The sequence below is a fragment of the Chrysemys picta genome, chromosome 22 (assembly GCF_011386835.1).
Source record: "Chrysemys picta bellii isolate R12L10 chromosome 22, ASM1138683v2, whole genome shotgun sequence".
Taxonomy (NCBI): Eukaryota; Metazoa; Chordata; order Testudines; family Emydidae; genus Chrysemys; species Chrysemys picta.
This window is the reverse complement of record NC_088812.1, coordinates 14,350,053-14,373,621: the sequence shown is the minus strand read 5'-3', so window position 1 is coordinate 14,373,621 and position 23,569 is coordinate 14,350,053. Positions and strand designations below refer to the sequence as shown.

The window sequence follows — 23,569 nt, the reverse complement described above, 5'->3', positions numbered from 1 at the left end:
GGTTTCTACATGGCGCCGAAGCAGAGAAGGTTTGAGGCTGCTGTCTGCTAGAACATCACCACAAATCACACACAGTGGTTTTGGATGTTCTTGATCACCAATGCATGTAAAGCCATATTTTATATAATCATATTTTCTTTTCTTTGTAAGTGACTTTCCAGGACCATCACGATCATTAGACGTAGATTTTCCACAGTGTGGACTTGAGGAAACACCAGCTGATTCCAGCGTCTTTACACTTTCCTTTTTCAGCCACTTATCCATTGAACTTGTGTACAAAAGTTCTAATAAAAATAACACAGAGCGGGACTGCGAACAACCAACAAACTAGAAACTGAGACGATTCACTCACTGAAGCAAATCAGCCCTCCAGAGAGAAGGACAATTACTGAGACACCTTAACACTCCCACACTGGCTACAACGTGCTTCTGGCTGGTTTGGCTCGCAAACAGCATTTCTTCCGCCAAGGAAGGGGCCTTGGGAGGGACAAATTAGCTTGGACCACCCCCCACATTCAGCGTAGCCCCCTGCTGACTGCCCTGGATGCAAACTTGCCCTGCCTGACAAGGACAGGGATCCGAGCTGCCACCTGCACCCCGCACGGAGTGCTGGGGTTCGGGGCTGCCGGCTCCCTAGCTGACAGGGGAGGGGTCGGGCTGCCCGTTCAAACTGCCCGGCCCCGCTCTCCCTGGGGCTCGGGCTGTCTGCCCTGCAACGGGTCCCAGCAGAGTCCTCTGGCCGCCATTAATGACACTTTTCTTGCGAGCCCCCTGAAACATTCTGCAAACCCCACTTTGGGAACCACTGGTCTACAGGGTGCATCCGCCAACCATCCTCTGCTACCACATTGTCACGGACTCACAGGTCGTGCCCACTCTTGGCCCCATACGGTCCCTGGGGGGAACCCCCTTCAGTGCAAGAGCCCTTCTCAGGGGTCCACTCTCTCTTGGGGGTTAAGCCCCTCCACCTCCTGGAATTGCACCTCTATGACCCTTAGCACACCTGTCTCTCTCTGTCCAGTCCCAAGCCCCCCGTGCTTTCCAGCTGGGTATCTGAGATCACCTCCCCCAAGACCCGCCTCTATCCATTGGCTTCTCTCCAGGTAAACAAGGTTGCCTGGGCCTCCCCTTCTGTCCTCTGGCCCCCTCTGGCTGGAACCGGCTGGTCAGGTCACCGGGGTCCTCTCCCCGCAGCCCATTGTCCTCCCACTGGCCAGAACCGGCTGTGACTCCCGAGCTGGGCCTCCCGGTCACCAGTCACTGGGGTATCCATTCTCCAGGCCATTGGCCGGGGTCCCAAGTCCCATCGCTGATCCTCTATACCAACAAACTCCCTCACCTCGTTAAACCAGTAACACCCAGGGAAACTGAGTCCCACCTCCTCTGCATGCAAACCATTGAAAAACAAGGAAAAACCAAGAAAACCACCCACTTCGTCACAGGGCTGATGCCAAGGATGGTCTGCAACAGCCAGACGATATCCTGGTCAAACCTTACGGAATTAAGATGAACTTTACTGAATTAGGTTTAACCTGATTGCATTAGGGTTAATACCTCTGGGGTCCATGGTATTACACATGCAATGGTGTACGGGTGAACCCCTCTGGAAGGAGGGGAACGCTAATGTACTTTCTCCGTTGTCAGCCTCTTTGAAGCCACCCCCTAGAGGGGTCAGACTAGATTGCCCAGGGACCTACGGACAAAGGAAGGGTTTTCAGATAAACAGCTTGGTCCAGCAAAAGGCCAGGACCCCTGGAAGGACTGGGCCTACCCAGTAGGGTTGCCAACCCTCCAGGATTGGCCTGGCGTCTCCAGGAATTAAAGCTGAATCTTTAATTAAAGATGATGTCATGTGATTAAATCTCCAGGAGTACGTCCAACCAAAATTGGCAACCCTACTACCGAGGCCTCCTAAGAGCGTGTGCTTGTTCTGAGCTGAAGTGGGGGTGAACTTGAAACCCCTTGGGTGCGGCGGGTCAAAGGCCTGCTCCCCCAAAGCCCAGGCTCGGGTTCGGGTGATCTTCGGTAAGCTCGTTAGTGAGTGCATGGGTGTTTTTAAGATTGTCTCTGGAGGGCTTTTCCTAGCGGCTGGCTGGCACAGGGTGGCTGGCACAGGGTGGCAGCTAGCATGCGGGCAGTCATATTGTCGGCCAGCACAGAAGGGAGAGCAAGCAGGCCCCCTAACCCGGGGAGGCAGGGAACCGTTGAGCCTGGAGAAACCCTGCTCAGAAGGGAGCAAGGTGTGTTTCCACCTGAGACAGGTGACAGCCGGGGAGCCGGGAACCTGAGGGTGGGGGCCCTTGCTGGAGGGGACACACAGGTGCAGTTGCCCTGAGCTGCGACCGTCTCCCAGCACCGCTGGCCTCGCTCCAAACAAAAGCCATGGAGGTGTCCGGAGGATTCTCGCTCGCTAGCCCTTGGGGGCAGAGATTGGGGGCGGGGGTGGCCAGCACGACCAGGCCCTGATCGGAGATGGTGGCCTGTGCCTCCCCCTCCCCCCATGCCACTGGGAAACCGGCTGGGAGTGGGAGGAAGAGGCCAAGCAGAGGTGCTGATACATAAAGCAAACACTGAGCCCATCCTTGCTGGAGCAATAACTCCACCGTTACCACTGCTATACAAACACCGGCTGGGTTTGAGCAGCAGCGGGGGGGTGGGGGGCGGGGGGGCAGGTCCATCCCTTTCCCAGGAGCTGGTGCCCACTGGCATTGCCCCCCTGCAGGGGGCACACGCAGCCAGCTGCATGATGGGCACCGACTGGGGCACCGGGCTGAGCAGAGGGGCCAAGGGAAGAGAGGTTCAGAGAGGCGCTTGGGGGGCATGCAGGGACAGAGGTCGATTTTGCGGGTGTCGGGCCGAGGCTACCCGCCCAGCCATGGGCCGCTGGCGCGCTCCAAGGCCGGCACCTGTAGTAAGATACTAAGCCAAAGCTGGGCTGTGAGCCAGAGGCAGACCCCACTCACAAAAGTTGGCAAGAAGAGGGTTGCTAGAAGCAGCTGCATCTTAAAGACAGGGGCAAAAGGACAACGTGATGGATAGACTTGTGTGAACCGACATGATCGAAGAGGGAGACAGCCCCCAATGAGTCAATACGTCAGTAGGGATGAGTAATCTGTCCTGTAACTGTATAAAAGTAGGTCCCGGAGTGTGCATCTTTGGCCGGCCTAGGGGGCAGTGGAAAGTCCCGCCACTGGCTGAGCCAGTCCATTGCCAGGGGGCACAAATTCATAGTACGTCTTGTAGAGTCGACGGGAAACGATCACGGTGCTTCGTTCGACAATAAACCTGGCTCGGGTTCCTTCGCACCTTACTAGAGTCTCTCGGGGTTTGCTGGGTCATCGATCTGCGCCGCACACAGAGGGAACACGCACGCAGCCGACCGTTAGCATCGTCGAACCAAAGCAGAGCACCACGCCGGTAGCTACTGACGACGGCACCGTTTATGCCCAAACCCGAGGCACAAAACTTTGTCCCTCAGCAGCATGTTGGGGGTCAAAGGACCGTGCCAGCCTCTCTGCACCCCCCCTCCTCCATTGAGGGTTGAGGCCCTCACACCCCCACTGCCCATCCCCTCCCATCCCAGGGGGGTTAATCATTCACCGAGCAGGTGGCCAGGCCTCTGAGCACAGGAGCTACTCCGAGTGGCCCTGCCTTCTGGCTAAACAAGAGAGTGTGCAGAGCAAACAGGGAAGGGCTTTTCGGGGAAGAGTTCAGGGCGAGCTCAGGCCCTGCCCAGGCCTGGAACTTCCTCACCATCTGGGACATTGTTTTCCTGCTCTTCACAGATGGGCTGCCCGGTCGCCCATCCCCATCTACGTCAGTCTGGCTGCTGGGTAAGTGCTGGGTGAGGCATATGGGCTGGAGGAAAGGTGACACTACTGAGGTCAGTGATCCACTGGTCCAAGAGGGGGATGGGGGCCAGTGGGGCACAGGGGGAGCAGCCCCCTCGCTCCCCCTGCTGGGAAGGGGCGATGACAGGCCAGAGCAGGCCTGGAGGTGGGGATGGAGGCAGCCCACGAGTCAAGGATGCAGAAGGACCAGGGGGTCACCCTGTTTCTGGTCTTCAGACTAGAATGGGCCTTCTACCCATCCTGCCTGGGGCACATGCCTGGAAGAAGGGCAACAGCTGGCCAGCACCAGAGGCACCAAGTGAGGCAGAGAGCGAGGGGGCGTGGTTGCAGCTCCATCCGAGGGAGCGGTGGGGGGAGGCGGCAGGATGGGGGGGACTTCATGGAGCAGGGGTGCCATCAGCTGCCTTTGACCTCCGCATCCAAGCGCCCAAGGCAGATCCACCGCAGAGGGCAGAGCTCGGGAGCAGGGAGGTTGGAGGAGTGGCTGGGTCCTACCCCGCGTGGCCCCTCGTGAGCCCCAGCAGGAGGGTAGGCACCAGGGGAGGGGAAGGATGGATTGCTCACTCCTGCCCCCCATCATCCCCCTCTGGGTGGTAGGCAGGGGATGGCCTAGCTCCCCCCCAGCCCCAGCCGCTTGCAGCACCTGACCCACCTCCCTGGAGCAGAGACCTGACGTCGCAAGCCATTCTTTTCCCCCTGGCATCACCCGGTAAAGGTGGCACTGCCACAACTCAGACAGGTGCTGCCACCTATTGCCAGACTGTAGCATTGCATGCACACCTGGCGTGGTGACTTCTTCGCCTGGGCAAAGCAAGGCTGGAACCCTCAGGTAACTGGCAGCCGCACCCCCTGGTGCCCGTGCCAGGGCACAGACCCCAGCAACAAGCTGCTACTGCTTCGGATTCATTTGCCCAGAGGCCGGGGAGTTACATTAAAGGCCTCTGGGCAGCTGGGAGATGCCAGGGAGGGCCCTGGAGCCGGAGTGCGTCTCTCACGAGACCAGGCCAGCGAGGAACACGTGGTTATCCCGGTCCTGAGCAGGCCTGTGGGAATTTCAGCCCTGAGATCGTGCTGCAGCCCAGCCGCTCTTAGCTGAATGAGCTGTAAGCGAGGGCCTGGGGGCCTCCCTGGTGTAACTGACCCCGGGTGAGGTCCAAGGGCGCGGGGACCAAACCATGATTGATTGCCAGGAGCCAGCACCATGCAGCAGGAAACGCTCGTTTCCAGACGGCGCGAGGCCGGAGGGCCCGGGCGGAACGTGAGCCGCTCCGAGGGGCAGCTCGCGGCCCCGCCCCGCCGCAGTGAATTAGACACAGGGAGCAGACTAGTCGAGCCTGGTTTATTGATACAAATTGGATCGTGGATGGTTTTCCAACCTTTCCCTTGGGAAGCGGGGTCCCCCCACCCCCTCCAAGAGCGGGCAGGGGCTGGGGAGACCTTGCCTTCCCTCCGCGTGTGAGAGAAAGTGAATTGTCTCGTTTGGAGAGAGGGTGGATGAACTCAGAGGCAGCCACAGGCAGAGAGAGGACCAGGGTGAGGCCTCGCTAACCCTCTGCTCTCCTGATCTCACCCGGGTCCCGCGCACGGCGACGCTCCCACCCCAGCAGGGAAGGGCTAGCGAACAGCAAGGGCCAGAGGGGGCTCACGTAGCCCCAAACGGCCAGGGAGTTCCAGGAAACAACATGGGCACCTGGCACCGATGCCCCCAGCTGTGTCCTGAGCCCGGGCTGAGCAGGGCAAGGAGGGCATGCTGGGTAGCGACTTATGCAAATGAACTAAGCCCCATCCCCTGCTCCAGGTTAGCCCTGGCCCTGGGGAGGCGACAGGCCAGGCTGCCCAGCTCCTGCCAGGTTTAGCAGTGGAGTGGGAGGAGCTAACAAGGCTCCAGGCCCCGCCCCCAGCTCCAGACCAAAACCTGCCAGCAGCTGCAGGCACCGAAGGGCATTTCTCCACGTGCCCGGCTCTCGAAACGCCAGGGCTCCAGCTCCGCCCTCCCTTTACCCAGGCACCGCAGACACGCAGGGGAGATCCCCGCGGGGGCCCAGCGTGACCTCCTGCCCAGCCTGCGGGCAGCACCCAGCAGTCTGCCGCTGCCACCTGGTCTCTCCGCTGGGCACAGCTCCCCCGGGGAGTCCAACTCTATGAAATGTGGAGGCCCCGTAGCCCCTGCTCCTGAGGGAGTGGCCAGCCGGCAGAGCCCCCATGGGTAGGGAGACACCATTATTCTCATGGGAAGGCGGGTTGGTGCATGGAAGCCGCTAGCGTGTGCTAGACGGGTCACACGGGCACAGGTTTAGCCCATGCCCACCCTTCCTCGAAGGGATCAAAGAGGATGCTCCCGCCGTCAGTTACCATGGAAATCAGCCAGTCCCTCTCCATCCTCCTAGCAGGAGACATCCCACACAGAGCCCCCTGGGCGGCTGGGGGGACAAGAGCGATAGGTGCCCCCCGCCCCCAAGTGCTGGTAGGGGCCAGGCCCCGCTGGGCATTCCCTGGAGAGAAGCCATGGCACCTGGGTTACTAGTCAATAGGGTGACCAGATGTCCTGATTTTATAGGGCCAGTGCCAATATTTGGGACTTTGCCTTATAGAGATGTCTATTACCCCTCACCCCCCGTCCCACGTGATGTCTGGTCACCCGCCTAGTTAAGTCAATGGGACATTCCGGGGACAGGGGGAGGGGGTGTTGCAGGCAGTCGTCCGGCGCCTGCTCAGAAATCCAACTCCTCTGAGTCGGTGCCGCCGGTCGCTGGGGCCTCCTCCTGCCGCTGCCCCCACACAAAGCGGTAGTTGTCCTCCAGCTCCTGCTGCCGCCTCCGTTCCTTGTGAGCTTCCTCCGTGCCCTGGATCTGGAGAGGCAGAGAGCAGGGGCCCATGGAGGGATTGGGTGGAGATCCCACACCAGCAGCGGGGGCGAGAGTCGGGGCAGGCCGACCGTCCCCCCACCAGCAGGGAGCTCTGCTCCAGGCCCCAGTCGCCTCCGCCCTAGCTCCAGGAAGAGAACCGCCGCTGCTGACAAGATCACCAACAGGGAGGGTAAAGCTGGGATCATCGGCTGCTGGGGGACAGGAGTATCTGGGGTCAGGCTCCCTGGTCACACCAGCTGGAACCTGGAGCAGGGAGACTCAGCCCTTCGCCCCCCCAGGGTAGATCGGCCATGGTGTCTGGGGGTCGAGACTTTGGGGGCAGAGGGGACCTGTCTGGTCTGTATGGGGGCCCTAGCTCCTGCTCACATCCCCCGCTACAGCTGTGTAGCTGACTCATGCCCTCCTCCCCAGAGGTGGCTGCATGTCTGGGGCATCTAGCTGTTGTGAAGCAGGAAGGCTGTGTAGGTGAACAAACAGCAACGTCAGGACACCTGGGTCCCATCCCCAGCTCTGCCACCCACTCACTGGATGCCCTGCGGAAAGTCACTTCCCTTCTGTGACTCAGTTTCCCCCCTCTGACCTGCCTTGCATGGGGATTAATCCATTAGTGGCTGCAGAATGCTTGGATGGAAGAGGCAAGCCAAGGCCCCACCCCCCCAAGCCACAAAGGCCCCACCCCCTGTAGCATTAGACTTGCTTTCACCAGGATATTGAAGAAAATGTCTTTGAGGTTCTTGGTGTCCTCGTCCGACAGCCAGTGGGTATCGTCCTCATCCCCGAAGCCCCCCGTCGTCACGATTTTGATCTCGATTTTACCTGTTGATCAAAGCGCCGTGAGCGTTAGCCCAGGTGTAGGCTCAAAGTTCGAATCAACAGCTCCAGCGCTCAGGGGTGTGAAAACCCCACCCCCCTGAGCGCCGCAGCTATGCCAGCCTAGCCCCCAGTAGAGACAGCGGGGCCAATGGGACAATGCCACAGTGCGAGGAGGGGATGGGAAACCCCCATAGTGGTGCTGCTGCAGTGCCCGGAGCGTAGAAGGGCCCTTAGCGGGTCGCCGGCGCAGGGAGAGCAGCTGAGGCCTTGGCAAAGGGCAGACCCAGGCGGCCTGATGAAATTCACGAGGGTACGGAAGGACCTGGCTAAAGCAATCTCAGAACGGAGACTGGCATTATCTTTGAGAACCGGCGGCCAGGCGAGGTCTCAGACCACTGGAGAAGGGCAAACATAAGTGGAACTAAAGGACACTCAGCTTGACATCAATACCTGGTAAGATACTGGAAGCAAATCATTAAACAATCAGTTTATAAGAACCGAAAGGACAAAGGGTTATAAGGAATGGCCAACACGGAGTGTCAAAAACAAGACATACCAAACCAACCGAATTTCCCTGTTTGACGGGGCTGCTGGCCCAGTGGATGAGGGGAAGAAGTAGATGTGATAGATCTTGATTTTAATACGGTTTTGCTAGCAGCTGGGAATGGGTGACAGGGGATGGATCACTTCATGATTTCCTGTTCTGTTCATTCCCTCTGGGGCACCTGGCCTTGGTCGCTGTCGGCAGACAGGATACCGGGCTAGATGGACCTTTGGTCAGACCAAGTAGCGCCATTCCGACAGTCCCAGAAGACAGTCTCATAAGCAAACTAGGGAAATCTGGTCTAGATGAAATTACTAGAAAGTGGATTCGTAACGGGTAGAAAGACTGTACACAAAGAGTCGTCATCAATGGTTCACTAAGGGGGCGGGCAGATCTAGCAGGGTCCTGAGGGGTCAGTACTATTCAATATTTTCACGAATGACTTGTCTGGAGAGCATGCTTATAAAATGCGCGGCTGTCACCACGCTGGGAGGGGGTGCTAGCACTTCGGAGGGCAGGATTCGAATACAAAACGACGCTGACCAATTGAAGGACTGGTCTGAATCCAACAAGCTGAAATTCAGCACGGACACGTGCAAAGAACTTCACTCAGGAAGGGGGGGGGTAAAAAAAAAAAATCAAATGCACAGCTACCAAATGGGGACTAAGTGGCTAGGCCAGGGGTGGCCAACACATGCGGCTCCTCAGAGGTTAATATGCAGCTCCTAGTATAGGCACCAATGCCAACTTTCCAATGTGCCGGGGGGAGCTCACTGCTCAACCCCTGGCTCTGCCACAGGCCCTGCCCCCTCCCCTGAGCCTGCCGTGCCCTCGCTCCTCCCCGCTCCCCCCCAGAGCCTCCTGCACACCATGAACCAGCTGATCGGGAGGTGCGGGGAGGGAGGGGCAGGTGCTGATCAGCGGGGCTGGCGGAGGGCACTGGGAGCGGCGGGGGGGAGCTGATGGGGGGCTGCTGACGTATTCCTGTGGCTCTTTGGCAATGTACATTGGTAAGTTCTGGCTCCTTCTCAGGCTCGGGTTGGCCGCCCCTGGGCTAGGCGGTCGCCCTGCTGAAAAGGATCTGGGGTTTATAGCGGATCACAAGCCCAACACGAGTCAATGATGAGATGTAGCTGTAAAAAAGGATAATATTCCGGGGTGTATTAACAGGAGCATCGTATGTAATGCACCGGGGGGGGGGGGGGGGGGGTGTTGTCCCGCTCTACGCGGCACTCGTGAGGCCTCAGCTGGAGCACTGCACCCTTCAGGGTGTCACACTTGAGGGGGCACAAATTGGAGAGCGTCCAGAGGAAAGCAACAAAAACGATAGAAGGTTTCGAAAACCCGACCTGTCAGAACAGGTTTCAAAACTGGGCACGTTTAGTCTTGAATTCAGAACGGCTGAGAGAGGACCGGACGACAGCCCTTAGCGTATCTGAGGGCTTATCGAGAGGACCCGTCGCGCCTTCTCCAAATCCACGGAAGGTGGGACAAGAGGCAACGGGTTTGATCTGCACCGAGGGAGATTTCGGTCAGATGTCGAACTCTAAGGGGACAGGCTCCCAAGGGAGGCTGTGGAATCCCATCCTTGGAGGGTTTTAAGACCAGGTTGGACAAAGTCCTGGTTGGGATGGTCACGGGTTTACTTGGTCCTGCCTCAGTGCCGGGGGCTGGACTCTAGATGTCCTCTCGAGGGCCCTACAATTACCAGAAGAGCCCCTCACCCCCCTGGATTTATTCAGATTCCCCCAGTAACCTCAGTCCTACTGCTCCTGCCCTTCTAGGGGCCCCAGTCCCGGCCTTGCACCACCTCAGCCTCTCTGGATGTGACTCATGAGACGACAGGAAGCGATCGCTAGTGAATGGCTTAAGGCAGCCCCTTCTCCTCCACCAGTAGGGCCCGGTCCCTGCCCTCGGGAGCTCCGATCCCCAGCCTCCCCTCTGGCCAGCATTACCTTCCGCTTTCAGGCCCTCTCTCTCCAGCAGGTCCTTAACCACATTCTCAATGTGTCGCAGCTGCGGGTTCTCGCTGCCCATCTCTCTCACCCTCAGTTCCTTCTGCAGGGGGCTGCCTGGCTTTATCCTAGTGACCCTGACCTTCACCCGCCCGTCCGAGTCGGCCTCTGAGACAGAAGGTTACAGAGAGGGGCTTCAGTGCCCAGGGATGGCACCGCGGGGGGCAGGCAGCTCTGTGCGCTTCGAGCGCTATGGACTAAGCTCTCCCCGTTCACGGATGTCTAAGTGCAGAGGCCAGTCCGCTGAGGGCAAACGCTGACAGTTACGGCCCCACTTTGCCAAGCCGCCTGGGTTCCCACCCCTTTGGGCATCCCACTCCGGGATTACGCAGCCCCAAGTGGCCATCAGAAAGTGCTTCCCCAGGCCGGTGGTGCCCCCCCAGGGACCGTGTTCGGGGTGGCACTGTGAGAGAAGCAGCAATCCCAACACCTCTGCTCCGAGCATCGGACAGGGTTCAGCCCCACTGCTGCCCCAGCCCGGACACCATCCCCAACTCTCCCATGGGAGATCTACGAGGGGCAACATCCTGCTACACAGGGGGAGTGATCCCCAAGCTCAGCTCCGGAGGCTGGGGGGGGAGAAGGGAGCTCTGAGCAGCCCTGAGGCGAGGAGTTCCCCAGATGGGGCCAGGCCAGGGCCAGATTTCCAGACACTACACCTTTAAGTGCGTGCCATCGCGCCCCCTTGAAGATGACATGACAGGGCAGCTCAGGGGTGGATCTAAGCAGCCCGGGGAACCGGAGCGTACCAGCTTCTTGCTTATCCAAGTGGTTCACGCTGCTCCTGGCTGAGTCTCCCTCGTCCTCCTCTTCCTCTTCCTCCTCCCCTTTCTCGGCCGCTTTGCCGCCATCCAGCTTGTCCATCAGCTTGTTGAGGGTGGAGGCCAGCGACTTGGAGGCGTGGTTCCGATCAAACTCGCCCTTCAGGCCCTCTGTCTCCAGCTCATCCTCCACCTGGGGGGCGGGAGCCGTTACCTCCCGAAGGGCAGGTCGGGCCACAAAGCAGCGATCTGACCTCACCGATGCCAGCCCAAGCCCTTGCAGCCTTCCCCCAACAGCGAGGGCACCCGGCCCTCTGTTCTGGGGCACAGCGGCTAGCGAGTACCATACCGGTGTGGCTCCGTCGCCCCCTAGTGGCTATATGCAATACTGCCTCCAAACCTGATCCCAAGCAGTTAAAGGCAGAGGTTCGGGGATCAGTCCCCAGTGACCCCACCAGTGTCATGTTACAAGTAACGGTGCTAAAGGAAGGGGCAGGGAGAGGCCACTGGGAGCAGGTGCCCGTGTGACCGTGGGGCATGAACGTTTCCCGATGCCCTCAGGATGGGCAGCCGGCCCCTGGGTCCCTCTGCACTGCGGGGAAGGGGCGCTGCCCACGCCCCAGCAGCCATCCCGGATCTGCGCCCGTCGGGATCCGGCCGCGCCCCAGGGAGGGCAGAGAGGAGATGGGGCTGGCAAGAGGGGACACCCTGGCGCCAGACACGGGATGGGGGGTGGGCAGGGGCCGCTCCCTCAGCCTCACCTCGTCAATGATGTTGTCGAACTGCTTCTCCATTTCCGTTTTCACCTCCTCCTTCAGCCTGGCCCGCTCCGAGCTGGGCAGCAGGATGTCGTCCAGCTCCTCCTCAAACTTCCCCAGCAGGGCAGCGTCGTCCTCATCGTCCTCCTCCTCCGGGCGCTCGCTCCCGGCAACCGGAGCCTCCTCGGGCCTCGGGGCCTCCTGGCTCTTCTCCGACTCGCTCGCCTTCTCTTTCCCCTGGGGGGAAACGAGATTTTTAGACACTCCCCACCCAATGGCCACACGGGGTCAGACCAAAGGTCCCTCTAGCCCTGTATCCTGTCTTCCGACAGCGGCCAACGCCAGGTGCTTCAGAGGGAACGAACATGAACGTATCTCAGAGCTGGCCTATGTAGTCAGGGAGGATTGGCATCCCAGAGGGGGAAACTGAGGCACAGAGCAAGGCCCGGACCAGCTCACATTAACAGAGGGAATCAAACTTAGCGCTAGATCAGGCCCGCCCCTGAGCCAGGAATCCAGCTGTAATCATTAGCCAGGGTCAATAGATCACCTCCCATGGAGGAGGAGTGCTGTGGGCTAAGAGCACCGATGGAGAACGCCACGCCAGGCCCCCGCGTACCTTCTTGGTGTTTTCCTTCAGCGCCTCGATAAACTGGACTAGATCCCCCGGGCTCCGGATCACTTTGAAGTGGATTTTTTGCTGGAAATCTGAAAGATGCCAGAGAAACAAGAACATCTGAGGGTCTGTGCTGGAAAGAACTGTTCCCCTCCCGGCACAGGCAGATCCTGCCCCTTGCCGAGGCAGTTCTGAAGGAGAACCAGGCAGAGGACCCTCGGGATTCCACGGGGGCAAAGACCTGGCAACGTCCCAGAGCGCCAGTCTGCTAGCGAAGGTTCGTCCGGTCACTAGGAGAGCCGACGCCCTGGCTCCAGACGTCCCCGTATTTTATCAGGGCCATAAAACAGACCGGTGGCTTCATGGCCATTGGTTTGAGCGCCACATCTGAGATCAGGATTGCAAATCACGGTAACACTCACTAGATGATCTTTGGCTTGTTATTGCCAAATTTACACTCCGACACCGGAGGGGCTCCCCCCCAGGACACCCCACAACCTGCCCTGTGTAGTTATGGCCCAGAGAGGTCTGCCCCGGGATTCTATTAGACACTCACCAGCCACGTGATCATCTGCCGGCTTCACCACCGCCTCGTCCTCCTGCAGTGGGGACGACACCGGGAGTTTAGAGGGACACGGGGGACTCCAGACCCAGGGGCAGGGGGAGAAATTACTCAACCATAACTGCCCCAGCTACAGCACCGGGGAGCCGGGCTCCTGATTTGCCAACCGCAAAGCCACCGCTGTTTAGCCTTGTCCTACCCAGAGAGATGCCCCCCCTGGGGTCCCGCGGGAGAAGGTCTGGCTGGGACAGAAGGGAGACAATCAACGTGCTGCTCACACGGTGGCAGATCCGGGATCACTACAGGAGTTGGCGGGGGCTCTGCGTCGGCGGAGTGAGGGGGAGCTGCTGCCCTTCCCCCAGCACTGAACCTTGACAGTTACCACTGACCCCATGCCCCACCCCAGGGTGAGGCCAGGAGGCAGTGGCGGTTCCTGGCATGGCTGCGCCAGCTTCCTGGCTCAGACCACAGCGAGCCGGAAGAGAGACCGTGCGTGGGGGGAGAGGAGGGGACGCCGGCCAGAGCCGTTACCTTGGTGCGGTCCGGCAGCCCACCCGCTCCGAGTGCTCTATCCCCGAAGTCGGTGTCGTCCCCTGGGCCAGGTCTGGGGGTTTCCCTGGGAGCAGCTGGCACAAAGCAAGGAGAAAACGTCACCCACACCGCTGAAGTCCTGGGAAGTGCTCGGGGCTCCGGGGCAGCCTCAGGCCCTTGAATAAGCTTCACACGTGTCTGATCCCACCCGCCTACTCCAGTCCCAGGCAGCCGGGCGCCCTCCACCTGCCGGCAGCCGGGCGCCCTCCACCTGCCGGCCGCCGGGCGCCCTCCACCTGCCGGCAGCCGGGCTCGACGGGAGCAGGATCTTGCCCCGGCCCGCCCGGCTGTTTCGCTCACCCACAGCGCCCACGACGCCTCGTCAATACTCCTGGAGGCGGAGGGGAAGGCTCGAGCCCCGCGGCCCCACCCACGCCCAGCGAGCTGCCAGATCCTCCTGCGCCTCCCTGATGTCCATGGGGGTGTGAGGGGGCCCCCGCCGGGCGCACGGCCCATCGCACCAGGAGATCCCAGCAGAGAGCCCTGAGCCTGGGCAGAGGACGGGGCTCCCCACAGGGGATGACAAGCACCCAGAGCTCAGCGCGAAGAAGCTGCCATACCGTCTGCTTCCTGCTCCTCGTGGAGGGGGTGGGCTGGATCCACACCTTCCGGGCGCTGGGTGGCGGGGTTGGGATCTCGCTCGTTCCACAGCCTCGTGTCCAGGGTCTTCAGCTCCTCGGAGATCTCTTCCACCTTGCGCTTGGTGTCGACTGCATTGGCCAGCGGAGATGGGATTTCAGTCACCACAGAGGCCCTGCCCACCCCGGGGAAGGAGGGGACAGGGCAGCCCGAGAACCCGCCCAGCACTGGAGGGGGAGGAGGGGGGGCAGCCCGAGAACCCGCCCACCCGGGGGGGGGGGAGGAAGGAGAGGGTGGGGCACCCAGAGAATCCGCCCAGCACTGGGAGGGGGCGGGGCACCCCGAGAACCCGCCCACCCTGGGGGGGAGGGGGCGGGGCAGCCCGAGAACCCACCCGTCACTGGGAGGGAGGAGGGGGCGGGGCATCCCGAGAACCCACCCACCCTGGGGGGAGGGGAGGGGCATCCCGAGAACCCGCCCACCCTGGGGGGAGAGGAGAGGGCGGGGCAGCCCGAGAACCCGCCCGTCACTGGGAGGGAGGAGGGGGCGGGGCAGCCCGAGAACCCGCCCTACAGGCGGTTGGGATCTGCTGCGCTGGGACAAGCCCTGCCACAAGCTGCTGTTGCAGGCCCTGGGAGGGGCTCAGATTTAGACCCGAGTCCCTCCGCCGCCCCCCACCCCCGTCCCAGATACTCACACACTTGGGCTTGGACGTAGTCCACGTACTGGGCCGGGCTCAGGGCCGGGTGGCAGCGGATGGCCTGGGGGGTGGCCGTGGAGGGCGGTCGCAGGAAGGGGTGGTGGCAGATGCGGGTGGTGTGGATGGTCAGGACGTAGGAGCAGGACTGCGGCTCGTCCACCCGGGCAATGTAATCCCCAGAGCCCTCTTCGCACAGGAACTGTCGCCGGGGGGAACAGGGTTAAGGTGCCCTGGGGCTCACGGAGAGTCCCGCGGGGCCTGCCGGGCACCCTGCCACGCCCATGGGGCTCGTCCGCCTCCACCCCTTCCCCACCCCCTCACGGAAGCCTCCCCTAGTCACTGCTGGCATTTTAAACAGCAGATAACCCAGGCCAAAGAGAGGCTGCCCTGCCCCCCTCTGTCTTCAGAGAGTCTCCCTGGCTCACCCCAACTCCAGAGAATTGACACACACACACACACCCCGACTTACCCTGACTTCAGCTTCCCTGGGCTGCCCGCTCAGGTCGCACTTGGAGCCGTTGCCGTACGTCTGGCTGTGGTAGCGTTTGAGCCTGTGTTGTTTCGAAGCCTAGGAAGGTGAATTTTGGATGAGGGCATTAAAGCTCCCAACTTCACTGTCCACGCTGAGCTGGGGGCTGTCTCCGGGGATCGCAAAGCCCCCCACACACCAAGCCACTCGGCCTCCTGGGAGATTGTCGTCCCATTATACAGATGGGGAAACCGAGGCAGGGAAAATTACTTCCCGCGTCACACAGCGAGTCACTCCCCTGCTCTGCCCAGCAGGGCCCACTGCCAGGAGGGGAGAGCTTGCGGGGACTTCGGGGTGAACTGCTTATCCTGTTTGCTGAGCCAGCGCTAGCCAGACCCCCAGCCGAGCCCACCTCCCTTCTCCCCAACCTAGAGCACCAGGGGTCCACACTTCAGCACGACACAGGAGGTCCAAGAAGCACCAACCTTTGCTGTCTCGTTGTCCCAGTCGAACGCCGACTGATAATACCCGAGGTACAAGATGTCTCCTTTAATCTCCGACTCTGGGAAACAAACAGCGACACAGAGCGACCCACATTAGAGTGCGCTGAACCCCTGGGGGGCCCCGGCGTGCAGAGAGTCCCCCTCCGCCCCCCCAGGAAGGGTGGCCAGTGGTTCCAGGACACTGCTCTGTCCCAGACTTCCTGCGGGACCATGGGGACGACAGCGTCACCCACCGGAGACAGGGTATCAGGAGTCATGTAAATACCTCGCCCTGACGCGGTATCCTGGCCCAGATCAGGTTCGGGGAAAGGGCTGGATGCTGGCCCAGTCTTTGGGGGTAAAATCCCCTTTGCTACGGGCACCTCCCCGAGATCAAACACCGAGCGTCCCGCGCAGAGACGCTCGGCAGCTGCGCTGGGTGTGTCAGTTTCCACCCAGAGGAGAACTAAGGGGGCCACCCCTCGTGCAGCTCGCGGAGGGGGTCGGCAGTGCAGTGAGCCCACAACGGTGACAGGGAGCCCCAGAGGGAGATTGGATACAGGATGCCCCGGGGGGTGGGAGGGGATCTAATGAAAGTGATCACAGCAGAGTAGCCACGGCCCCTTTGCCCTTTACGTGCCGCCATCGGCCTGGGCACAGCTGGGGCTGACGCACCAGGTTCTTTCATATCCTGAGCGTTGAAACTGGGCGGCTTCCCCAGCTCCCGGACAAACTCACTGAGCGAGCTCAGGCCAATCACCCTCCGGGATGAGCGGCTGGACACGTCCTCGGGCCTGTATAATCCGCCCACACGCGCCCCTCCCGCCGGGCCCAGCAAACAGCCAGTGGACGTGGCAAAGCGAGGCTTACCTTCGACGTGGTACTGCTGGATGTGTTTCCCGTAGCAGAACTCGTACGTCCACCAGTCCTTGGTCTGGGAACAAGGCAGCAGCAACGGGTTTAAATTCAACAAAGGCCAAGACCTACCCCGCCCCCCAAACCTGACAGCGGCCACATCCCCAGCCGTGGAGCCCAGAGATCGCCCCAGCACTAGCTGGAGCGAACCTGTCCTCCAGTCCAGGCCTCGCTTCAGGCCGCGCCCACGAGGGACGGCAAAGCCAGCGGTGGCTCTGTCCGGCGAGCGCTTAAAGCTACATCCTGGAGATACAACCCCCTGGGCCTTCCCTTGCTCCGCCCAGGATCGCCCGACTGCTTGCGATCTGAGGGAAGCTCTCACACCAACAGCCAGGCCCCCGGGGGAGAGCAGACGCTGGCCATGGCTGGGCCAGTCGTGTTGCCTGCCTCAGTGTGAGGACATGTTACCAGCTTGCTGGGACCAGGTGCTCTGGACTGACAGCTCAGCAGGGAAGTGGGGAGTCAGCTGTGGCACGCCCATAGAGGAACCCCTGAACTTGCGGGGAGGGATAGCTCAGTGGTTTGAGCATTGGCCTGCTAAACCCAGGGTTGCGAGTTCAATCCTTGAGGGGGCCACTTAGGGATCTGGGACAAAAATCTGTCAAGGACGGTACTTGGTCCTGCTGTGAAGGCAGGGACTGGACTCGATGACCCTTCAAGGTCCCTTCCAGTTCTACACGTCCATGATTCTTCTAGGAACATCAACCCCTCAGGACAGGGGTCAAGATGGTGGAAGCAGTTCCCAGCTGCCGTTTCTGAGAACTGCAATGGAGGGGGGCTGGGAAAGGGTGGGCAGCGAGCCATTGACCCACCTGTGGGCTCCACAACCCCTCGGCCCCCCTGTACCCTTCATTTCTGCTCCCGTCCCCCAGCGCGCGGTGGCAGGCTCACCTTTACGAGGCAGGGAGCAGCCTCCATCGGCCGCAGCAGATCCGAGATCCCCAGCCCGTGGTAACTCTGGGGCTGCTCCTCGGCGTCCTGGTGGATCCTCACGGCGGCGGAGGGCAGGTGGCACTCGTACTTCTGCTTGTACTTGGACGAGACGATCACCACGTCCTCTGGCTTGCTCTAGGAAAGCGCAGGCGGCGAAATCAGCGAAGGAGAACAGGGCTCGCGCGAACGGCAGCTCACCACGCAGGTGCTGCCGGCCCGGAGACCAAGTGCTACGGAGGGCAGGACGCCCGCAGCAGGCGATCCAGGGCTGCTAATCCTGGCGGAGGATGACCTGACGTCCTGACCATCCACACCACCCGCATCTGCCACCACCCCTTCCTGCGACCGCCCTCCACGGCCACCCCCCAGGCCACCCGCTGCCGCCCGGCCCAGTACGTGGACTACATCCAAGCCCACGCGTGTGAGTATCTGGGATGGGTACCACCCTGGGAGCAGGGTGCTCTGCCTTCCTCTGGTTCCTGCCATACCAGGATTTCATTAACCCTCCCGCAGCGTGGGGAGCACGACCCCCATTTTGCAGAGGGGGGAATTAAGGCACAAAGAGGTGACCTGACAAAGGTCTCCGAGTCAGTGGCAGGACTGGCTGCTCTGAAATCGAACGCGGAGCGGCCGCGAGGGAGTCGGCACCAATTTCGCTATCCCGCTTTGATGAGGCGGCGTTCGTTAAACCAGTGCAACTCTAGACCTGAGAAGGGCAGTTCTGGGAGTCAGTGCTGCCTAGTGGGACTCAAAAGACGCAAGTTCTAGTCCCAGCTCTGCTGGGCAACCTTGGGCACGTCACGTCCCCACTCCGTGCCTCAGTTTCCCCATCTGTAAAACTGGGCTAGTGACACTGACCTTTGTAAGCCGTTTTGAGGTCAGCCGCTGAACGGCGCTAGGTAAGAGGTGGGTATTATTTCCGGCAGGACCCTCATAAGTACAGACCCAGATTCTTTTGAAACCCGGCCCCATTCCAGTTCAGCCAACCCCTGCTCGTCAGTGCCGGGAGAAACATGGGACCACCGGCGCCAATGCACCCATTCAGAAGAAGCCCTGCTTGTAGCCAGAGCTCTCACCTGGCTATCCCTGCAGGACACCCCAGATCTGTCTGGTGCTGCGGGTTTTAGGCTGTAGCGGAGCTCACGGGTGGATTTGTAACTTGCCCACTGCCCCCGTGCAAAGGGGCTGTCCTTGATCAGAACAGGAGAGAGTCCGGCAGGCAGCGGGGACGAGAAGGGGCTCAGAACAGCGTGCAAACAGCGGAAGTTAATGTGGAAACGTGCAGTGCCCAGGTGGCGCTGGCAGGAGCATCACGCCCCAGGAGCAGCTGACACCAGGGGGTTAATTTAGCGCCTGTTTCAAGTTTCCTTGGCAGCTTTGCCATGTAAATGCAGCTCCCCCCACCTCCCCTTTAGGGAGCTCCTGGACACAGGAGGCGGGAAGTCGGGGAGATCCTTAAACCCCAAACAAGAGGCGCCTCCGTTAGCCTCAGGCGTGGCCGTCTCAGGAGCAGGGGTTTTCCTGAGACTTTGGGGCGGTTTTAGCGCGGGAGGCTTTTTGGGTTATTCTGACGCTGCCCTCTCCCCCGCGCCAGCCGCCTGTTTGAACCCTTCTCGACCCGGAGCTGCTGCTCTGCCGGGTCACTGGCAGCGGAGCGGGCCTGGAAACGAGGCCTTCGAAATGAAAGAGGGTTTTTTCGACGATCGGACGTCAGGGGAGCAGCTCCACGCAGTCCCGTGCCCAGGGAGCAGGCTGCGCTCACGAGCGTCAAAGGTAACCAACCCAAACGGGCTGCCTGGCACCTAGAGGAAACTGACCCCCCTTGGGTATCAGCCAGAGGGGACGGGGGGGTCATTTGAGAGCAACAGCCCCTCTAACCCCAAAGCTCCTGACCTCAGGACACCCCCGCAAGCCTTGCTAAGGCCCCTTTTGCTCAGGGGTCAGCTCCCAGAGTAAGGGATCTGGACCAGAAACCCCACCACCACCCTCCCGCTCCGTGTCTCAGGGCTGGCTAACTTAGGCAGCTTCTGAAGCGCTTCAAAACCCCCCACCCTCACCCCCCTGCACAAGGGCGGGGAAGCTCGGTGCCGACCCCTCACCCAATGCATCAGTCCGAATGGCGGTGCACTAGGACCCTAGCCACCACGGTGCCCGGCCGCCCAAAGATCCGCTTCTGCTTTTAGCAAAGAGACGTTTGGTTTCCATGCAACCGCGGAAGCGTAGGAGAGACAGCTCAGCCTCAGAGAGAGAGAGAACCAAATCAAGCCACGGGAAGGGCCTGAGGTAAACAAGAGTAACGAGGAAGCGCTAGTACATGACAGGCAGGCATCTAGGAATACACTCCCAGTCCATCTGGCCAATTATCCAGCCTGCCATGGAATTACCAACCATCAGCCATCACACCCCCGTCCCCCACCTTTCGGCTGACTGTGCTCCCATGTTTCAGGGCAGGAGCTGCGCCACCTCCGGATGCGTTTACCTCTCGCGAGCACCGCCCCAAGCGAAAGAAACCTTCAGGCACCAAAACGCAGGGGCTTTATTATTTATATGCCGGTAGCTGACCTCAGCCAAGATCGCAGTCCCGTTGTGCAACACGAGGCAAACCACAGTCTCGGGGGGAGAGGTAGATACGCTGGAGGGCAGGGATAGAGTCCAGAGGGACCTGGACAAATTGAAGGATAGGGCCAAAAGAAATCTGATGAGGTTCAACAAGGACAAGTGCAGAGTCCTGCACTTAGGACAGAAGAATCCCAGGCACCGCTACAGGCTGGGGACCGACTGGCTAAGCAGCAGTTCTGCAGAAAAGGACCTGGGGGTTACAGTGGACGAGAAGCTGGATACGAGTCAGCAGTGTGTCCTTGGTGCCAAGAAGGCCAACGGCATATTGGGCTGTATTAGTAGAAGCATTGCCAGCAGAGCGAGGGACGTGATTATTCCCCTCTATTCGGCACTGGTGAGACCACACCTGGAGTATTGTGTCCAGTTTTGGGGCCCCCACTACAGAAGGGATGTGGACAGATTGGAGAGTCCAGCGGAGGGCAACAAAAATGATTAGGGGGCTGGGGCACATGACTTACGAGGAGAGGCTGAGGGAACTGGGGTTATTTAGTCTACAGAAGAAAAGAGTGAGGGGGGATTTGATAGCAGCCTTCAACTACCTGAAGGGGGGTTCCAAAGAGGATGGAGCTCGGCTGTTCTCAGTGGTGGCAGATGACAGAACAAGGAGTAATGGTCAAGTTGCAGTGGGGGAGGTCTAGGTTGGATATTAGGAAACACTGTTTCACTAGGAGGGTGGTGAAGCACTGGAATGGGTTCCCTAGGGAGGTGGTGGAATCTCCTTCCTTAGAGGTTTTTAAGGTCAGGCTTGACAAAGCCCTGGCTGGGATGATTTAGTTGGGAATTGGTCCTGCTTTGAGCAGGGATTGGACTAGATGACCTCCTGAGGTCTCTTCCAACCCTAATCTTCTATGATTCTACTCTGAGGAGATAAAGAGCGAGAGAACCGGAGCACTGGGGAACAAAGCACAAAGGAATGAAGGCCCTGCCCCACAGACAGATTTTATTCTGGCATAACTACTTTGGTTACAAGTAGCGATTTCTTCTTTACCAAAATAGTTTTACCCAGGGTCACAGGACTCGTCTTCGAATTTAGGCCAAAGCAAAGCAGCAACGCGCAGACGAGCTGGTTATAGATTTACAAAGCAGGAGGTACCCAAAATAACATGCAGGGTGACCCATTAAGATTCCTTTCCTGCACTTTAGTAGCTGACGGGAAGCTTTTAAGATGCAAACAAAAGCCAATTTTCCAAACAGATGCTTTTAGCCCGAGTCTCCCTCTGGGCCAGCGCTGTAAATGAAGAATCAGGTGGCGTTTTGCTGTCAGAAAGTGACAGTGCTTCTAGGGTATTTCCATCTGTCTTGGCCCTTCTCCCCCACCCTTCCAGAGTCGTCGCTGATCCCAAGAGGCAGAGTCAGGTGCATGCGGCCGCGCCAGAATTAGCCATTTCAAAGCACAGGGGAGATCAATAGCGTTAAACCACATCTCGTAAGTCGGCCGGTTCCGCCCAGGCTCCCCTCTGTCACATGCAAAAGGGAGGCACCAGATGGTGGAAGTCCCAAGTGCAGCCGTTCGACCTCTGCCAGAGAAGTAAACACAGGCGCCAGGGGCAGTGTCCTGCCAGTGCAGAGAGCGTCCAGCATGCTGCTGAGTCGGCACAGGGCAAGGGCGAGGGGGTGCCACAGCCTGCGCCATGATGGGGTCGGTAGTTGGGAACAGAATAAAGGGGCTTTGTTTTCTAGGGTCCGATGTGGCCCCAGGATGGGGGGGGGGATGGGATGGCTGATGGGGAGTTCCACATGGGCCTGGCCCCTTTACCTGCACTTCACATCGCTTGCTAACCAGGCCCTCACCTGCCCCACCTCCCCTAAAACCCCTGCTCCCCCCACTCAGCCCCATCACCTCCCCCTCCCCTGGGATGTCTCTGCCCCTTGGCCCCTGCTCTTCAGCCCTCTTCTCTTCCTGCCTGCCCCACTCCTCCTGCACATGTATACCCCTCACCTGCCCTCAACGCCTCACCCCCCTACCCCACCACAGCCCCCCTCAAACCCCAGTCTTACCCCTACCTAACACCCCTGGCATTCCCCCACTCACTGCCACCTCCTATGCCATGTCTCCCCCCTCCACTCTCCCTCGCCCCCAACGGCTCATTCCCTGACCCAACCCTCACATAAAGGCTGGTCCTGCCCCCACCTGGCCCCCCAACTCCTTGGGTCCACTTTGGCTCCCCACATTCCCCAGCTAGCTTGCACCCTGGCCCAGGCCCTCCCCCCATGCCTGTTCGGCCCTCCTTAGCCCCCACACACCCAGCCTCTCTAGTCCCCCGACCACCTATCCAGTGGGGCCGCATCACCCCTGGCCTAACCCAGCCCAGACACTCTCAGCCCCCACTCTGGCACCCCAGCCCATAGGCGCTGGAGCTAGGGGGGTTGGGGGGGGCTGCCGCACCCCTTGGCTTGAAGTGGATTCCATCATGTCCAGGGTTTACAGTTTGGATCAATGGCGCTCAGCGCCCCCACTATACCAGCACCCCTGCCCTGCCCCCTCTAACCTGCCTTCCCTCACCCCACCGTGTACCTGTCCCCCCCCCCAGCCGACCCCCAACATGAACCTGCCTGGCCCCCCCTGCACGCACCTGCCTGGCCCCCCCTGCACGCACCTGCCTGGCCCCCCAACACCCTCTCCACACCTAATCCGTCCACCCCCCCAGGCGTGGCCCACCCCGTCCATTCCCCCCCCGCACCTTCCCCCCCACACACGCACCTGCCCCCCCAACCCCGCGCCCCCCGGCAGCCCCCCCCCCGCACGCACCTGCCCCGCGCCCCCCGGCAGCCCCCCCCCCCGCACGTACCTGCCCCGCGCCCCCCGGCAGCCCCCCGCACGCACCTGCCCCCCAGCCCCGCGCCCCCCGGCAGCCCCCCCCCCCCGCACGCACCTGCCCCGCGCCCCCCGGCAGCCCCCCCCCCGCACGCACCTGCCCCCCAGCCCCGCGCCCCCCGGCAGCCCCCCCCCCGCACGCACCTGCCCCCCCCCCCCGCACGCACCTGCCCCCCAGCCCCGCGCCCCCCGGCAGCCCCCCCCCCCCGCACGCACCTGCCCCCCAGCCCCGCGCCCCCCGGCAGCCCCCCCCCCGCACGCACGCACCTGCCCCCCAGCCCCGCGCCCCCCGGCAGCCCCCCCCCCCGCACGCACCTGCCCCCCAGCCCCGCGCCCCCCGGCAGCCCCCGCACGCACCTGCCCCGCGCCCCCCGCGCACGCACCTGCCCGGCGCCCCCCGGCAGCCCCCCCCCCCCGCGCACGTACCTGCCCCCCAGCCCCGCGCCCCCCCGCACGCACCTGCCCGGCCAGCACCGGCTCGGCGGCGATCTCGATCCCGTACTTGAGCTCGTTGAGCTCCTGCAGGTTCAGGCTCCCCGCGGCCCCGGGCAGCGGCCGCCCCGGCCCCAGCAGCGCCAGCACCAGGAGCAGCCCCGGCCCCGGGAGCCCCCGGCCCCATCGCGCCTCCGCCATCTTCCCGAGCCGCCTGCCCTCACCGCTGCTTCCGCCCTCCTCCGCG

The 23,569-nt window shown here is 61.2% G+C and overlaps 1 protein-coding gene across 5 annotated transcripts; it reads right to left on the bottom strand.

Annotated features, from left to right (window-relative positions):
- Nucleotides 1–5,176: 5,176 nt before the first annotated feature.
- Nucleotides 5,177–23,561, bottom strand: OS9 (OS9 endoplasmic reticulum lectin). Of its 5 annotated transcripts, none has more exons than XM_024100909.3 (15): nt 23,350–23,560; nt 17,415–17,591; nt 16,479–16,542; nt 15,612–15,688; nt 15,127–15,225; nt 14,655–14,856; nt 13,939–14,088; nt 13,319–13,413; nt 12,782–12,824; nt 12,229–12,317; nt 11,613–11,846; nt 10,840–11,044; nt 10,031–10,198; nt 7,416–7,534; nt 5,177–6,700 (listed from the first exon to the last, which is right to left on the bottom strand). In XM_024100909.3, the coding sequence occupies exons 1-15, from the start codon at nt 23,521–23,523 to the stop codon at nt 6,563–6,565; spliced, it is 2,034 nt and encodes a 677-aa protein (XP_023956677.2). In that variant the 5' UTR covers nt 23,524–23,560; the 3' UTR covers nt 5,177–6,562. The 5 variants fall into 5 exon arrangements, with proteins under 5 accessions (XP_023956677.2, XP_065432604.1, XP_005297300.2 ...); XM_065576532.1 differs by having other exon boundaries at nt 5,177–6,909; nt 7,422–7,534; XM_005297243.4 differs by having other exon boundaries at nt 7,422–7,534.
- Between the last annotated feature and the right edge of the window lie 8 nt (nt 23,562–23,569).